Source organism: Alligator sinensis, unplaced genomic scaffold, assembly GCF_000455745.1.
Source record: "Alligator sinensis unplaced genomic scaffold, ASM45574v1 scaffold233_2, whole genome shotgun sequence".
NCBI lineage: Eukaryota > Metazoa > Chordata > Crocodylia > Alligatoridae > Alligator > Alligator sinensis.
The window spans coordinates 3,271,043-3,290,413 of record NW_005841941.1 but is presented as its reverse complement, the minus strand read 5'-3'; the positions used below and the strand labels follow the sequence as shown (position 1 = coordinate 3,290,413).

Genomic DNA, 19,371 nt, shown 5'->3' with positions numbered 1-19,371 from the left:
GATGAGTATCTAGCTGGGGCCATCTAGACCCAGCCCTCTTTCCTGCTTATGCAGGGGGTCGGACTCGATGATCTACTGAGGTCCCTTCCGACCCTAACATCTATGAATCTATGAAAGTCACACCAGTAAACTGGTGGAAGTCAGTTAAAAGCACCTGGATCCAGTGACCATCTTTTAACAGCAGTAGCTTCTTCTGCAGGTATAGAAAGAATATTTTCTTCCTTTGGACTAATTCATTCTACATTGAAAAATTGCTTGGGAACTGAAGTAGCAGAACAACTTATCTTTCTTTTCTAGTCCATGAATAAATAGGAAGAGGAAGGTAAAGACTGAGTTTGCTGCATAACCCAGTATTTTAAATGTCTCATGTTGACCTGGCTGAAATAATCCATTTACATTTTCTTAAAAAAACCTTTCACATTTATAACTAAAACAGTTAAAAAATCAAAAATAATATCCTTGTTTTGTTAAAATAATTATACATGTTTGTTGTTGAAGGAAAATATCCAAAATATAAGCTTGTTGTTTTAGTTAAATAAAACAATTTAAATGCCTGTTGTTTTGGGTGACAGTTGTTGTCCTCCTAATATAGCGTGGTAAAAATATGCCCCAAATATCCATGGTTAATCTAGTGAACTGGAGGTAGTTCACCTCCCAATGACTTCACAAGTATCTGCTTCCATTAGCTTTGGTAAATCAAATAACCAAATCATAATTCAGTTCTCTGATGCAGATGCAAAATTAATCTGAAAAAATATCAAAATAAATCACTGCTTTAAAATGTATAGTGTATACCTTCTAAAAAGCTGGACTGAGTTGTGAATAATATGTATTAAGGTTATATCAAACAACTAGAATGCAGTGGATTAAAAATCGAGGCTTCCTGACCAGTGATTTAAATCATGATTTAAATTGATTTGATTTAAACCAAATCCACCCTGACATACACAGAAAGAGGGAAGAGAGGGACATGAGACCAAGAGAATATAATTAAGAAATATAATGGGAAAAAGGTTAAGGTGATGTGAAAACTTAGCTCTCTATACTGTCAGCAGCAGGCAAATTGGACAGAACAGGCACGAGCAACAGACTTCCATTCAAGTCTGCTGATATGCTCCTTACTGAAAATTTCACCCATGAGGATACTCAGGGCTTGCCGCCAGTGCCCAGCCTCAGATGTGCTACAGACAAGCCTAAAGCAGCCTCAAAAGCTACCTTCTGGCTCTGCAGCACATTAGCTGACCCAGGCAGGCAAGGTGTACTTAGTTCCCTCCTCCACAAGATCTACCACTGGCACAGTGCAGGCAATTCCTTAAGTGCCAAAAACAGTAAGGATTACAGAAGGTAAATGGAAAGAGAAAAAATTAGTGGACAATGGAAGACAAAATTAGAAACCTGCACAGACGCAACATGGAATACAACTAAATAGGCAAAATGAAGTCTCCTGCACCCATGGCAACAGTTAGAACACAAAAGGATGACAAGTGCAAGTTTATTAAAAACAGGGAAAAAGGAACCCAAAGAGATTTGAGCCAATGGCTTATCACCAAGAAATCTCACACTTTCTTTTAATGAGCTGTTAAAAACACTCATAAATCGAATTATAAATAGGGGCTCTAGGTTCTGTACTGTCAGATAGTATTAATTGAAGCATATCTTGACCATTATCTAACTGTTTCATACAATTCACTTTTTTTTTTAAAAAGATAAATGAACACAAGAAACAAAGTTGAGGTCAGCACTGAACTAAATGAAGGACAGACTCAAACCCACTTTATGTAATCAAGGAAAATTTGAAACAACAAAGAATAGCTTTAGTACAGAAAGCTAGACACTGAACTCTGTTCAGAGAAAGAGAGGAAAAGGAGATCAGCAGCATAAAGCCAATGGACTTCAAAAAAGCATACTATAACAAACTCAGAGAACTAGTGAACAGGATCCCCTGGGAGGCAAGTCTGACAGAAAAGAGTGCAGGAGAGCTTGCTGTATTTTAAGGAAGCCCTTTTAAGGGTGCAGGAGCAAGTTATCCCAATGTGACAGAAGAATGAGAACTGCAATAGGAGACCAGCCTGGCTAGAAAGCACTCTCTTCAATGAGTTGAAACTCAAAAAAGGAATTCTACAAAAATCCTACTTGGTCATATTATGAAGGAAGATATGAGTATCCCACAGGTCTTACAAGGAGATAATTAGGAAACCAGAAGCACATTTTGAGATGAAACAGTTAAGAGACATAAAAGGCAATAAAATGGATTCTACAAGTATGTCAAGAGGAAGAAAAAGCCAAAGAAACCACTGGTCTCTTACGGAATACAGAAAAAAAAAAACTAGTTATGGATGATGCACTCAAGTATTTAATGCCTTTTTTACTTCAAGTCTTCACAAATAAAGGCAGCTATCTCATGCAGTTGGAAGCAAAGATAGGGAAGGAGACAAGTGGCATTGAGTAATGGTGGAAACAGTTAGAGATGATTACTTAGAGTAGCTTGATGCTTTCAAGTTGGCAGGAACAGATGAGAGGTACCCTAGGATACTGAAGGAATTAGATGAGGTCATTTCAGAGCCCCTGGCTATCCTCTTTGAGAACTCAGAGACATCAGGTGAGGTGCTGGATGATTGGAAAAAAAAGCAAATAAAAGGAAGAAGAAAGAACTGAGGAATTACAGATGAGTCAATGTGACCTCAATACCCAGAAAGATCATGGACCAGGTCCTTAAGAAATTTATTGGGAAGAACCTAGAGAAGGACAAGGTGATCAGGAACATCCAACATGGTTTTTAATCAAGAGCAAATTATGCCGAACTAACCTGATTTCCTTCTATAAGGTAACAGGCTTTGTGGATGGAAGAAGAGCAGTGGATGCGATATTCTTGCTTGACTTGCTAAAGTCAAAGTACATCTCCCACAACATTCTTATTAACAAGCTAAGGAAATGCAGACTAGATGAAATGACTGGCAAGTTGGATCATCATGCTCAACTAAGAGTCATCAATAAAGGGGCGCACAGATAAAGATTTTTGGGCCAATACTGATGGCCTATTATTAACAAGCCATATTTGTTGATACCGATCCAATAGCCAATATGGGGGCCCGGGGGGGGGAGGAAGGGGGTGGGGGGGGGGGGGGGGGGGGGGGGGGAAGAGGCGTGGGAAAGGGTTAGACCAAGGCCCCATGGTAAGGGAGAAAGCAGGGCTGGGGCAGGCACTGGACAGTCGGGGCAGAGAGGGGCACAGGACGGAGCTATGGCTCGTCTGAGGGGTGTGGAGGCGGCCTGGGGGCATGTGCCCCCCCTGGGTGTGGGTGCAGGGCATGGGGAGGCTTGTAGCACCCCCCTCCCAGCACTGCCGCCACCCACCCTGAGCACAGCTCCAGCCCCAAGCAGGCAGCCCACCCTCACCCCATGCACAGACCCAGGGAGCACAGACTCCTCACGCCTCCCCCAGGGGGTGCACAAAAATGCACGCAGCATTTATTGGTGACATTATTGGCCACATCAGCCAAAAAAAGTCAATGGCCAATATTATTGATTTTCCTTTTATTGGTGCCAATACAATATGGACCAATGTATCAGTGCACCTCTAATCAATAGCTTAATATCTAGTTGGGAGATGGTATCAAATAGGATCTGTCCTGGGTCTAACATTGTTCCACATCTTCATTAATGATTTGGATGATAGGAATGAATGCACACTTAGCAAATTTGCAGACTGCACATAGTTGGGTGGAGTTGCAGACGCTGCAGGGTAGAGTTAGGATCCAGTATGACCTGGATAAACTGAAGAAATGGTCCACAATCAACCAAAGGAAATTCAACAAGGACAAGTGCAAAGTAGGATTTGCAGGTTACAGCAGACCAGTGATTCTCAACCAGGACGTCGTGCCACCCTGAGCACTATGCACCACCCCCTGCCATACTCTCAAAGGTGCCCTGTCCAGCCTGTCACCCCTGATTAAAGAGGATGGAGATGGGCTTTTCTGTGGCTGTAGGGGCAGGACTAGGAGCAATGGCTTCAAACTGCAACAGAGGAAATTTAGGCTGGAGATGAGAAAAAACTTTCTGACCACAAGGATGGTCAAGCATTAGAACAGGCTACCTAGAGAAATTCTAGAATCTCTTTCCCAGGGAATTTTCAAGTGCTAGTTGGAGAGATGCTTGGCTGGGACAGTTTAGTTTGGGATGAGGAAGGGGCTGCACTAGATCATCTTCCAAGATCCCTTCCAGCCCTATTTTCTTATAATCACAAGTGACAGGAATGTTAACTCACTGTGCATGGAAAGTAATGACAACCATTGGCTTTAACTCTAGTCACCTAAACCTACATCTCAGAGGTATAATTCTATGGATTATATTCAAAACATAGGTGGCCCCAAAGTAAGACTTTTTAAGCAATATGCTACTGTGACAAAAGAGGTTAAGTGGGCTGAGCACTAGGGGTGCACCAATAAAGATTTGCTTGACCAATACTGATGACCAATGACCGATTAACCAGCCATAATCAGCCAATAGCCAATTTAAAGGAATGCAGCCCAGAAGCTTGGAGAGCAGCATCCAGCTAGTAAGCGGGGCGGGTGGGGACGGAAATCAGATGGAGAGAGACAGAGAAAGACAGAGCAGAGAACAGTCCCAGGGAGGATGAGAGTAGAATCCAAGGAAGGACACAGGGAATCAGAATGGCACAAAAAAAAGACTGTTTTGAAGTAGCCTGCAGGGCTGTTTGGAGTGTCACCACTCTGATCTCTCTCCTCTTTGAAGAGCAAAACACCCTCCTCCTTGCCAGGATCTAACCAGAAACAAGGAACTGTCAGAGTTGCGGGGGTGCTATAAATTGCTGGAGAAGCCAGGGACTGAGAAGGGCTAGGGTCTCAAAGCCTGGGGGGCTCACCCTCTGAGAAGCCACACCAGGGCTGGCTTCAGGGGGTCCACTCAGGAGAAGGAGACTGAATAAAACTGCTTCTTGGGGACTGCAGAGGTAGACAGAAGCAGCACTGTTGCATAACACCTGCACAGAAAACTTCACCATTTCAAGGAAAAACATGTATGGAAGCCAGGTGCCAACAGAAGATATTCAGAGGCATCTGATACAATAGTCAGTATTAAAGGAGATTTTTTTTTTTTGCAGGAATCAGCAGTTACTGATCGTGAGTGCAGAGCTAAGTCTCTCTTTCAAAATTAAGATGGCAATTGCATACAACATGGTATTTTTGCAGTGTTCCTTTAAAGACAGTTAACATAGCTAGTAAACAATTCAAAGTTCATGTGGGCATTAGGTACTACCTCAGCTTCTCAACATGTTAACATTCATACTACAAATCCATAAAAAGCCATTTTAATTTTTATTGCAATTACATTTTGCCGCTGTAGACAAATAAAAGTACTGTCAACATGCACAGAATGAAAAACGGTTGGTGTAGAACTAGAAAACTTTATTTCTCAGTTTACAATGGAGTTCAAAGGTTTTTTTTTTTCCCTCCTCCCCTGGAAATGATGAGAAAAAAAATCCCATTTTGTCACCTCAGCGGTAAATGGAACTCTTCTTTCTATAACTTGCAATTGGCAATAAAAGTAATGGGAACAGAAGAGAAGCTTTCATTCCAATTATACACATGCACAATGACTGAACAGCCACTGTCAGTCAGGATTAGAAGTGATGCATTAAGAACACTGTTCACAGCCTAGAGATTGAAAGAGGAAATATAGCCAGAAATTTAAGTTTTAATTCAAAGTTATAGGGCTTGTAAAATATATTCTTCAAGGGTTTTTAGTGCTCTGCACCTTTAAGAGGTTCTTAAAATGCATTCAACTAGTTTACAGTGAACATTTGTTTGAAAAGAAAAATGCAGATAAAAATCAGCAGACCAGATCCTCAACTGGCATGCAATAGAACTCAGCGCCACCAGGTCCAGGCTACATCTGCAAGTGATCTGGTAAAACTGTTAAAGATGTACAGTACTTAACTAAGCACATGGACTTCTTGACTTCAGTAGAAGTCACATGCTTATAGATGCGCTAAGTATTTCATAGGACATGAGAGGAAATGCTCAGCACATGGCAGGACAGAGAACCTTAGTTTCATAGTTGGTAGGGTCGGAAGGGACCTGAGCAGATCATCAAGTCCGACCCCCTGCCATGGCAGGAAAGAATGCTGGGGTCAAACAACCCCGGCTAGATGATTATCTAGCCTCCTTTTGAAGACCCCCAGGGTCAGTATTGAAATCCATCCTGTTCTCATCCACCCACCCCTGTAACCTGTCCAGATCTAATTGCAGCCTACCCTCTCCTCTAGCGTGCCCACTTCTCCCTACATCTTAGTGTCACCTGCAAATTTGAACGAGGTACTTTTCACCCCCTCGTCCAAGTCGCTGATGAAGATGTTGAATAGTGCAGGCCCAAGGACCGAGTCCTGGGGGACCCCACTGCCCACATCCCCCCAGGTCAAAAATGGCTTGTCCACCACTGCTCTCTGGGTGCAGCCCTCCAGCCAATTAGCAACCCATCTGACCATGTAGGCAGTGACAACACAGTTGCCTAATTTTTTAATATTATGTATATAAATTATAAATAATTCATGTATATATTAAAATATTGTCCACTTCGGTTTGGAAGGTGAAAATAAAATGTTTTTGAAAGATAAAAACCCATTTCTATGGGAACAATACAGGAGACTCCATACACACACACACGCACACAGTTCTTGTTTCAAGAGGATCATATGGTTCTAAAAGTTAACTAAAAGGCACAGAAAGTTTTTTTCTGACACTGAATGTAGGTTAAAGTTCTTATAAGCAGGCAAAAAATGAAATTCACTTGAGTCTAATTCCTTTTAGGACACAAATATGAAGTCATTAATCACAACACTCCATAGTATTTAAACTGAAGCATGGTCACACCACATATTGTATGCCTCTTGATGCTTCCCCTAGTGCTCTGGAACAAGTAGCTGTTGAAAATAAATGCTGGGACAAATTTTGACTGATGCTCTTATATTTAGGATGAAACAAAGGTCAGTTACATGGAACTCATATCAATTAATATCTACTCAGAAGAAAAAAGGAGGATTTTTTAAACTGATCCCTAGGACTGTAAATAAAAGCAGTGAAGAATGGCAACTTTTGCTCTGGCAACTTTTTACTTTTGCTACAGCTTAAGAAAGCACCAAAGCACAACAAGACAGACATTAAGGCTATCTGTCCAATGTAGCATTCTGTCCAGTGTAGAAGCAATTCGCCCAATGTAGAAGCTAGCACCGCATTGGTTTACATGGGGAAGGACATTTTCACAGCTGTGAACATTTTAAAATAGAAAATTTTGATTCTGCTTAAGGCATTTGCCCAAAACCCTTCCCTCTTGGCTTAGACAGAGATTTTTTGTTATAGCCCTAATATCAGTTGCATCATTAAGCTAGTACAGACCGATGAGTTTAAAAAAAAAAAAAAAAAGATAGCAATCCTTTAAGACTATTTTTAATTTTCCCAGTTTTTCCCTTCACTACTTCCATTAGCCCAAGAGATTTTGCATCTTCCTTATAATAACCAATAAGCTAATGAAGATATTAATTACCAACTTGGGGAAAATAAACTGCAACGTGAATTAGGGTGTCACACAAAGAGAATGAAAGCATTTCCTCCTCTCTACTTCTAAAGCTTCGGTGGATTTCATCAGGTTTTAACTAAAAAACAAAAGAATGTACTACATCAGCAGTGGCCAACCTGCAGCACATGTGGTACCCTGCAAATCAGGGAGGGGACATGTAGCACAGCAGTAGACTGCACAGGAACAGAAAGCAAAGCACCAGATCAGGGAAGGGAAAGGGATCTAAGTAGCACTCAGAAGGTATGGAGCTAATTTGTGCCGTGCCTGACCAAAAGACTGGCCCCATTGTGCCACATGATCAAATGAACAAGTTAGTGGCTTCCTTTCCCTAGCTTTTCCTACTTTATCTTTTATATAGAACTTGCATTAAGTGGAGAAAAAGGACAAATGAATAAGGGAGGCCTTGTAATAACAGCAAATGCTGACTGACAGTTTCCAGGAAACAACCCACTTCTCACCTTTCATTTCCTTAGTTTCTGCACAAAACCATGTACATTGACTAATGACCACGGTAGTTTTCAGAACAGCTGGTTGAAACAAAAAGCAACGAAACAAAAACAAAGAACCTTAGGCTAAACTTTATAACCAGGGATCCTGATTTTCTCTTTTTAGAAAATTGCAAATTCTATTAAAAGCCCCCAAACCCATGTTTTCCCACGATTAAAATGAAATGGTACGATATAGACACAAGCAGTCCTCGACTTACAACATTTTGAGTTACAGCATTCCACGCTTACAACATTTATAAATTGACACCCTGTTTCAACTTCAGAATGCCAGTTTCGACTTACAACCCTTGATCCGATGCAATGCCACACTAGTGAACAAGTTGGCTGCGTCGCTCATCTCCCTGGAGAAGATCTGTCCAACCTTCCTTGGACACTTTCTTTAAGAAAGCAGACAAGACTCCAGAAAAACCTGCAGCCAAGACTCCAGCCAAGAACCCGTCAAAAAGTCCAACCAAGAGCCCAGCAAAGTCACCTCAAAGTCCTTCCAAATCAATACGATTGCTATTTACAATATAAATATATTAAATGTAGCTATATGACTCGTCTATAATTGATCGAGTACAAAATTCTGGGGTATTTTTGGTGAAAATAGGGTATCGGGCCTTGGTTCAAGAACCAATCCCCCATTTATAACATTGTTTCTTATGAGAAAATTGGTTCCAAGTTACAACGTTTCGACTTAAGACACGGTTTTCAGGAACCAACTGTGTTGTAAGTCCGAGGACAGCGCGCGCACGCACACACACACACACACACACACACACACACACACACACACGTATCAATTTAGCACAACATTTTATTGATATAGTTACAATTTTAAAGCAATTTAGAAGGCTACCAGTGCCTCAATCATTAAAATATAATAAGTTCTAAATACCTGTATAGTTTGGCATTTGATTTTTTTTTCTTTTTTATCATGGAAAACCAGAGCTCTTCCTGCCACCTTCACTCACCAGGACATGAGTCCAGCTGTGGCTGTTGCCCTTCTGCTCTGTGGTGCTGAGCAACCCTGATATGCCAGTGCCCCGCTCTTGTCCACACTGTTGCCCCTCACTCCCAAGCCACAGCCCCCACCCCCAGCCATGCCAGTGCCCCTCACTCCCAACCCACAGCCCCCTGGCCCTGCCTGTGCCCCACACTCCTGACCCACACTCCCAGTGCCCTACACTCCCAAATCAGTCCCCCTGACCCCAGTGCCTTGTACTCCCAAGCCACAGCGCTCCCAGCCCTAGTGGTGCCTCTCACTCCCGCAGCTCCCTGCACCCCCCAGCCCTGCTGGAGGGACCCCCAGCTGCCCCTGTCCTGACCGGACCGGGCCGGACTGAGGTGGCTCTGACTTGTGCAGGTAGCGGCAGAGCAAGTCTGGCCCCAGCGTAAGCAGGAGGAAGGAGAAGGTGAGGCCTGTGGCACCCCCCTGCCCTGGGCTGGGGCTCCCATACCAGGCAGCCTGGCCATGACTTACCTGCATGCAGCTGCCGTAGTGCTCCCACCATGTTGCCTGGCTATATGCCACCCACATGAGGGTAAACGCACACATACCTATGGTGCCCTGTCTCCAATCACCCTCCCCCAGCTCCCTCCAGCCCTAAGCAGCCCCTTGTAGGCTGGCAGGCTGCCAGCCTGCAAGGGCAAACTTGTGGTTTGCCCACATTTTTCCCCTTCAAAGGAGAAAATCTGAATTTTCCCATATTTTTCTGCCACAAGTGGAAAACTTGGATCCTTACTTATAACAAAGATAAGCAGCAGAGACTGAGCATAATAAAAATGCAAGAGATTAGAAAGAATAGTATGTTTTTCTCATATTTTTAAGTGCATTTCTAATAGTTCTGCTATATTTGGAGTGGCTACTAAGCTCCATACTTGTTGACACACATTTAAGTCTTTTGTCGATTTTAATTTGAAAATCTTAAAAATTATTAACTACAATCCAAGACTAACCTTAGCTTTACTACAGCATACAAATTTTAAAATATTTAATCAATTTCAAGGGAGCTAGAAGAAGTTTCAGTTATGGCATTTACTTCTGAGTCACCCTGCTATTCGGAGTGTTTTTTCCAAGCAAACTCTCTCTCAGCCAGCAACCTATTTCCTTACTCCAGCAACTCTAGAGAGCAGTTTTAAGGAAAGTTGACTGGTCAGTTGATGTACTAGTTGTAATGGAGTATGTTATTTTATAAAGGAATTAACCTCAAATGCTATGAACAAAGATTCAAGTGGGCATATAATAGATCTCCCTCAATCTTCTATTTGATGTATTATACAGTATATAATTGGAAAAATAGCCCAACTGGATACAGGGAAAGTGAGAACTCTTGTAGGCTCAGAAAGGATTATACAATAGTCTTAACAGAACTAAATTCAAGTACCATGATGTGAAAGACCCAAGATCTCAAATATGAGCGAAGCCTTTAAGAAATCTTCTAGTCAGATGCACAAAATAGAAAATCCCTGGAACAGACAGGATAGCTGCCAGGTAACATTTTTACTGGCAAGCAAGTCTTGATTTATTCCCTCACTGTTCCTTCAATTAAACAAAACAGGTTATCTGAACACATAAGTGTGCTCTCTGTGTCTAACTGTTGTCAGCTTAGAACATAAAGATAAAAATCATTTTCCATATGTGCTAATCACCTTCATCCCTCACATTCCATCTGAGTTCACCATTCCTTCTTCTTCCTGGGGTGTGTACTGGGAATGCTGCTTTGGGAAGTTTTCCCTATAGTTTCTCACCTTGTGGCACTAAAGCAAGCATGAAAATATAGGCACAACCTAATTTGAAAGGAAATAAGGAAAGGATGCTGGCCAAATTAATATATAGGGTTCTGTGTTTTAACCACTACATGTGAAAGGCAGCCAGTTGTTTGAAAAATTAGTAATAAAATAATTTTAAAAAAATTAAGACATGGGAAGATTCAAGGGAAGTGGCGCTTTCTACACAAGTTTGCATTATTAATAGTAGGCACCCAGTTGATCACATTTTGTATTTTAACTATTTGAAAATTTTATTTTAACGACTACAGAAGAAAACAACAACTGTTTACTAGGCAAACAGTGACATTCATTTTAATTTATTATTGTAGTTCAGCATTACTCTCATTTACTCCAGTGCCTTTTTCAGATCCACTTTGCTTTTAGTAAGTTTATTATTACTTTAGGGTAGTAAATTGGGAAAGAGCCCCTCACACTTCTAGCTCAGATTGATTTGGAAAAAAACACAATATACTTAATTTTAATGCCTGATAATGTTGCTAATTATCTCTTTTAAAAGACAAAAACTGTAGAACTCAATTAACTTCCATTAAGTGCAGTGTATTAGGTCCTCCAAGATAATGAAAATAATATGGATTTATTTTATAATTAATGAAGTCCCAGAGAATTAAGTTTTATTCTCTCTCCTGTTTCCCCCTCCCCACAAAAAGTTTCCATTACAATGACAATTTCAATTAACATGGTTAAATGAAGTAACCAGGAAAACTTTAATGTGAAAAATGTAAGGAAACTCATTCTGCTTGTGGAACTGAAAGGCTACATCATGTCCACTCTAGTCTAAAATGATCCGAGTTACTTGAGAAGTCAGGTACATGGATTACTCAATACACTCTATTCTCCCTCCCCGTTTTTCCCCCCATTGTATTTATTACTGAACTTTCAAGAGCACTTTGCTAGACGCTTTAGACATGCATAGCAAGAGATCCTTCCTGCCCCAGACCTTACAATCTAAAAAAAGCAATAAAGAAAAGAGAAGAAAGAATTATCCCATGTTGCAAATGAAAGAACCAAGGCTCAGAGATTAATGGTTACCTCTTCCCAAGTATGCTCTGCCCACATACTCCCACTTGCATTCAACAAACCAAATATATGGCAGTGAGCAGCCACTCTTAAGCAGCAGATAGGAAGTGAATGGTCTCACTGGTATTGTCACTTCTCTGGGTTTAGCAAAGTGCAAAGAGAAGAAGGCTGGCAAGATATGCTCAGGATTTGTCTACACAGTGTCCCTAAGTGACTTGCCTAGAATTACACAAGCAGTCTCCTGTAGAACTGGGAACTGGATCCAGATCTTCCAAATACAGCTGAGCACTATCATCAAAAGGGCACCCTTCTTTTCACAGGCAAGGTTCTTTAAGTAGATGTGATATCTTTTATTAGACCAACTGAGTAGCTGGAAAAAAGTTATTAGCAAGCTTTCAGGCGCAAACACCCTTCTTCAGGCCCAGGAAGTCTCTGCTGTTCTGAGACTCCAAGGAACTAAGAACTTTTTTCCAACTACTCAGTTGGTCCAATAAAAGATATCACATCTACTCAAAGAACCTTGCCTGCGTATGTCTTTAGACCAACACAGCTACAACCAAAAACTGTATTCTGAACCTTGATAATTGCACTTTACTGACATGTCACTTGGTTTACTGTGAATCACAAAGTAAAGTGTATGGCAACTTCTTCCTTTCTCCTCTCAAGAAAAACACATGCTTGCAACACTATAAGCATGCTGCAATACTTAAGAAAAACATATCAGTAGAGGAAAACTGTCTTAAGTAGGTTAACTTTTTAGGACAATCACTCAATCTACACAGCACCAGAAGACAGAGAAAGATAGTAAGCACACAGCATTTTAAGAAATAAAAGGAATCTGCTGAATGCATCAAGTGCAGCACTACTAGTCCAGAGGTGACTGCTGTGAGCTCTAAAGTCCTATAGCTAAGGTATATAAATTTTCTCCTCCCCAACTAATTAGATATAATTTCAAAGAGGGAATCTGTATTCCTAACTCATAGCTTCCACCTCCATTTATATAAGTGGAAAAGTTCTCTTTCATAAGTACAAATGTGAATTACTAACACCACCATGACATGGGAGCAGTTATTTATCAAAAAAATTCTTAGCCTCTACAACTTGAAATGTTGTGTGTCGGGATATTTACAGGTAAAATAATTTTATTAATAATGCTGTATTGCTTTTATGTATAATTTAGCACAATATATATTTAAATTACCAGTGCATAAAAGCACAAGCTTTCTGAAGTGACCTCAAAGAGAATAGTCACCAGATTTTTTGCTCTAACTTACTCATTTAGTGCATTTGATAGCAGTTTGACTAAACACAGAAAACAGTTGCAATGACTACGGAGGCAGGTTCTCCTATCTGGATGTATTTCACACAGCAGCAGAGGGAGAAAAAACTGATTAAAAAAAAAACAGGCATGTGCAATTCTACTACCAGAGATGTTGGCAGAGGGATTCACTGACTGTAAACATCAGTTAAACTAACAGATTTTATTCACAGGTGAATGAACTACATAAATGTAAAGTATCATTAAAACAAGTGGAAAGAACATTCATATCTTAATTCTACCCCTATCAAATCCCTCTCACTCATCAGATTATACCTTCCTCCCAGTAAGGAATACAGAAAAATAACCCCAATACATACCATGTCACTGCTATCTAATAATATGTATTGACAAAAACAAATTTAAATTTTCCTATTTTTAGAAAGGGCATATAAAAACGATATTAAAAGAATGTTACTGTTACAGCATTCCAAGTTCTTATGCAGAAGTTAGGAAATACCAAAAGTAAGGTATTTTTGTGCAAGATTAGTTATAGCTCAGTGGTTCTCAACTGAGGTGCCAGGGCCCTTTCCAGGGTGCTGTGACCCTCTTCCAAAGGTGCCACAACTTGCATGCTGCCACAGACAGGCTGAACTGCCCCATGCGCCTCCTGCAGAGGAAGACTGGGCAGCAGTTGAAGGTGGAGCCCACATTCTTCCTACAGCACTTCCTGGTCTGAATCCACATGCCCCTCCAAGAAACAGAGGCATGTTTGGCAAGGGGTGCTGTCCTTCACCCCTCTGTTTCCAGGAAGAGGATGTGGAGTCAAACTAGGAAGGGCTACAGCAAGAGTGCGCATTCCAAACTAGCCCGCTGTTCCGCCCATCCAGGGAGCCTGGTGGGACTGTGGAGCAGTCATTTAAACTGGAAGGGTAAGGCTAGGCTACAGAGCACTTTATACTGCCCATCCACAGATCCAGGCTGGACTGCCACAACCCTTCACGCTGCTGAGCCAGGGGAGTCAAGTTGGGCTGCAAGAGCCCTTTGTACTACCCTGGAGGACCTGGGTGCAGAGACACCCAGAACAGGCAAGACCACCCTCCTCCCAGAAAACCCTAATACAGGCAGGAACACTTGGTAGCACCCTGGTTAAGAAGCACTGAAATAAGCTGAGATAGCACAAGAGTGGTTCTCAGTCAGATGGCCCACCAAACTCAGAAAAGTTGCAGAGGGGTGCCCTGACTTCAAAAAGGTTGAGTGAATCACTACTATAGCAAAGAAATCCAGCTACAGTATCAATCTGGCTATTGAACAGTTTCACAAACTGATCATTATACCTACACAACAATAGTGACTTTAAATATCCAAACTAAACTCAGTAACATCAATCACATAGCCAACACTGCAGCATACATCATCTTATCCTTTTAAGCAAAGAAGAGGATATTGGTTTCTGAAAGCTATGTGAAGGATGTTCCTATATGATTTTGGAACATGCATTGAAACCCACAAAGACAACAATCTAAAATAATTCCACCAAGAGTTTGGACAAAGTCAGAACTCATCCAAGAAATCCCCTTTTAACCTGTTAATCAGAACAGGTTTTATATATATAGGACACAACTATAAAAGCCGGTCTTGCCTCAGGAACACAAGACACTAGCAAATATCATGCAAAAGCAAGAACTTTTTAAAAAATTGCCTAAGAGTGAGCTTTGATCCAATGTCTTCTGTTTCAAAAAAATATACAGAAAAACTTGAGAACAAAACCTCCCAAAAACAGAATGCAGGAAAACAACACTACAGTCCTACCTTAATAGAAGCAATGTGGAGCAAAGTCTCTCCTTTATGATTTCTTTTGGTAGTTGTGCTCTGGTCAGGGTACTTCTTTGACAAAGAGGGACTCTGCGTAACTGCCATTTGATTCCAGTTATTAGGAGTGGATGGAGTAGTCTGGGCTTTTATTTGATTCCAGTTATTAGGAGTGGATGGGGTAGTCTGGGCTGCTGATACCAAAGGGCTATTTATTTCTTTAAAAGCTGATGAGTTTTTTGGCTTTGATACGGTGCCACCTGTGTGTTTATATACAGAAGAAATATCAACTAGACTGTCATCTTCAGCAGCCAGAGACATATTAGTACAGCAATTCTGTGGCGACTGCTGGGTGACCGACTGCCTACTGGTGCTCTTCTCACTTGTTCTAGGTCTTTTAGAATGAGACAAAGCAGGTGATCTTGATTGCTGCCTTCCACATTTTAAGAGAGTCTCTTTATTTCGTCCTGGTAGAGGTTTACCTGTAGTAACACCACTCTCAATGATATCTTCTGCAGGACATGCAACTTTATTTCTGTCGTTATCTTCCACAGGTTTTACTTGTGTGGACATTTCCAAGTATGATTTGCTTCCATTTTTATTCAAGTTAGTTTCCTTCACTGATTCTTGTCCTAATGTCTTTTCAGTACTCTTTGGTTCTGGGGTGCTGGCAACTAATGGCTGACTGCAAAAGGACACCTTTTTTCCACTGAATTCATCTGAGGCTTCTTTCTCTTCAGGTCTACTGCCATCTTTCTGCTTTTCCTTCTCTATACCCCATACTTTGTTGAAGTCTGCTAGGCGTTTCTTCTTCAGCTTTTTTGTTAATCCCCGTGCTGGTTTTTTGCTTTGCTTAGAAGTCTTTTCATGAGAAGGGGAAGGAGAGAAATCATAAACAGAAGGTGCATCCTGGGAAATCTTATCAGCATTGGTCACCTCCTGATTCTTATTCAAGATGCATCTAATCTTTCTACTGCGTGGACTGAACCACATTTTTATCTGCTTCTTATTTCCCATATCTTGATTATATCTTATTGATGTGGACAAGTCTTCTGCAGAATCTGGTGGGAGAGCTGGATCTGAAGGGTAACAAGATAGTCAAAAATTTAACACTTTGTGTAGAACACAATCCTTAGACAAGTTATTGAAGAAAAGTCTGAAATACTGTGCTAATTAAATATAACTACTCTTGGTCATTTTAAGGATGTACATAAGGCTGAAACCATGAAGCCAAGCAGTAGGCCTGAAGCCATCTAAATTACTGGAGTACGACTCTTGTAAGCACTATGAAGGGCATGGCCGCAGGGTGTCTAATCATTTCAACCAACCTGCCAGATTAAGCAAATAGCAAATTCTGCAATTTAAATTAGGCGAGAAAAAGTCATAGGCTTGAGAAGCAATTATTAAATGAGTTACCAAAGCTCCCACTGACAAAGGCCAGAGGCCTGAGCTCTGCAGGCTGGATCTGGCCTAGAAACTGCAGGTTGCCGAACCCTGGTTTGTGAGTGTGGGATTAATCAGAGAGAAATTGAGAGCTTCAGAAAGCACCTACTACTGGTGCAATCCCATTTTCCCCACTGTTGCTCCTAAGAACTTTTGATTTGATGTAACAGGCTGCCCACAAGCATCATCTATCTCCTACCTTGGGTGTTAAGGCGGGGAAAAAAAAATAATCAGACTGTAGACTTCTCTCCTGCCTCTTATCAGCTGAAAACCATCATTACACCTGTGATTTACCAGTAATATAAACATGAATTATGCTTTAAATTGAAGACTGTTTATCTCCATTACTGTTAAGGAGAGATGTGTGGTGAGCTGAATTAAGCCAATAAGATAAATCAAAAAAAATCTCATGAGTTTTATACTCAAAAGACACTCCAGAAGAGTGACAATGTTATCAAGAGATTATTAAGGCTATTAAGAGGTTTTCTGCTGGAAAATTCATTTCAATGGAATGAATTTGAAAGATTCAAAATAAACAATGGGTGACTATGTACATCGTCACGTCCATAGTATTGCTAGTCATATTTGTGATTAGAGATGTAAATAATTAGAGATAATTGGAGATTAACTAGAGATGTAAATAAATAATCTAGAAAAAACACAGAGGAGATGTAATGGTTTTAGTTTAAACAATACAAGCCACTCAAGAAAGGAGCAGGTAAGGGAAGTAGCAATTTAAATAATGCATGTAAACCAAATTAAATGTGCTAGAATAGCATCGCTCAGCTATTTGAACTTCATTAAGGCTCCTTAGCTCACCTAATTTAGCAAGATGCCTCAGTCTTCACTGGCCACACCTCATTATGGCCTGTTACTTTGTTTTTCAGAGGGCCCAGAGATGCAATCAATCAAGCCACTGATCTATTGTCAATGCTGGATCTCAAAATCTAATGGCTGCGGCAGTAACAGATATGGCTGGGAAAAGAAAAGCATTCAGTCCCAGAACTTGCCAGATTAGCCAGCCCACTACAGGACATACTATTTCTTGGTTACCCAAGCAGCAGCATACACTGCAGCGTAAGAGAGGGAATCCAGAGACTCTACATTATTGAATCATTAAATAAAAAGTGCAGAAACTTGAAGATCTAGGAGTCAAGTCAACAAGAAGTTATTTGATTCTACTACCCCTTCATTGTGCTGGAAAAAAAAAAAATAATAATAATAATAAAATCCTTGCAAATAGTTGCTAAAATTATATTAGATGCAACTGGTATTGGAATGCTAGGGAAATTTCCAGGAAAAAAAACAAAACAACAGTATAGAGAGCTTCTCATCAGAAACTTGGGGTCGTTTCCCTTTTGTGCAGTGAAATGGGTTTGACTAAGTGAGGACATCCCACAAAGTTAGTTTCCTACAACCACATGAGCAGTGACACCCTATTGGACTTTGGCCTCATTAGAATTTCTAGGGTTGTCCTAAACAAAATTAGAGAATACTGACCAATAAATCACTTTACCTAGCAAAGCAGGTAGAATTGTAAAAAGTGAACACTAAGGCTAACATCAGCTGTTTAACATTCTGGAAATAAAGGACTGTAAATCAAAATGGAGTATTTTATGAGTATTACTTCTATTTCAGTGCATTAATTTTCAAGCCATCATTTTATCTTCTCTGCATCTTCTGTTTTTAAGGTTTGTAACAGTACCTGTCTTTTCAACTCCAACCATAGCAACCTTACTGATAGCAGAGGCAGGCTGTTTCCCACTCCCAATCCCCCAAAGAACCTAAAATTTGTCATTGTTAACAAAATTTACACGTGCAAAACAGGAAGAACTGCAGTGATACAGCTAATGATAAACAGTGTGGCGAAGCAGTCAAATACTAAAACAAACATTTCAAAGGCTCTTTAGAAAGGATATTTCAAAGTTAGATATTTTCCTATCCTTATTTAAAATTCCCCTATAAATCTCTTCAATTAAAAGTGTGTTAGATAGTTGGAAATTCAGTTAGCAAGAGAAATGTGTGGCATCAGGCTGAGACTTACTTCAAGAACAATATATCCTCAAGCTAACTGATCAATCATTTAAGTATCCAATTACATCTACAGCATACAGGCATGAGGGCTGTCAACTACAGCACCGTAGCAATTCCGTTAGCCTTAGGGAATGGGCTTGATGCACAGGAAGAAAAAAAGTACTTAAACTGAAACTCAAATCCTATAAACTCAAGGGTGTCCAACCTTTTTGAATGTGGGGCTGGATCACAAACTTTTTAATCACCCAGTGGGCCAGCGAGCCATATTCAAAGACCTCACAGGAAGTGCTATCACATCAGGAAGTGGTGTCACGTGACCTTTGACACCAATGAAGTTGCAGGAAGTGACAATGAAATGGGTCTAAATAACCAGTTCAAAACTCTCCCTCTATAGCATCCACCTCTGCCACTGTTCAGGACAGGATACTCAGCTAGATGGACCATTGGACTGACCAAACATGGCACTTTTTATGTTCAGAAGCTCTTATGTTCTTTGGCCAAGCTTCCAAACTATGGCTGCAAAAAGGGGTAGATAGGCATGTTACAAAGTTGTCATAAAAGATTTGGAGCCCTCTGAATTCCATTAATTTTAATGAAAGTTGGCCTTTTGACTCAGCTTTGAAAATCTCAGCCCAAGGTGCCAACCAAATAAGTCAAAATATATTTTGCATTTCTATGCAGTGCATCTATGTGGGGCTCTCCAAGCATTTTACAAACATGAAATGAACCTCAGGATGAGCCCAGCCAGAGGAGCAGGGGCTCAGCTGCACTTTCCCCCAACCTGCGCTGGTCAATCCCGAGCGGCACACGGTTTCCCCACCACTTCTGCTGGCTGGTGCTGACCCAGGTGGATCTGTCCCATCCGGAGCAGCACGCAGCTGAAGCTGGCTTCCCACGTGCCACTGGGGACAGGAGAAGCCCGGCCGGGGCGGC

At 40.9% G+C, this 19,371-nt stretch overlaps 1 protein-coding gene across 4 annotated transcripts in view; it reads right to left on the bottom strand.

Moving 5' to 3' along the window:
- The window catches only part of BARD1 (BRCA1 associated RING domain 1), an 81,051-nt gene that overhangs the window by 45,464 nt on the left and 16,216 nt on the right, over window positions 1-19,371 (bottom strand). For 3 of the 4 annotated variants that reach the window (XM_025199373.1, XM_025199374.1, XM_025199375.1), the window contains 2 exons: window positions 15,158-16,040; window positions 14,962-15,112 (listed from right to left, as the gene is read on the bottom strand). In XM_025199373.1, coding sequence (XP_025055158.1) covers window positions 14,962-15,112; window positions 15,158-16,040 — 1,034 coding nt within the window. Of the gene's footprint in view, window positions 1-14,961; window positions 16,041-19,371 lie in introns of all 4 variants that reach the window. The other variant, XM_014518196.2, reaches the window with a different exon arrangement.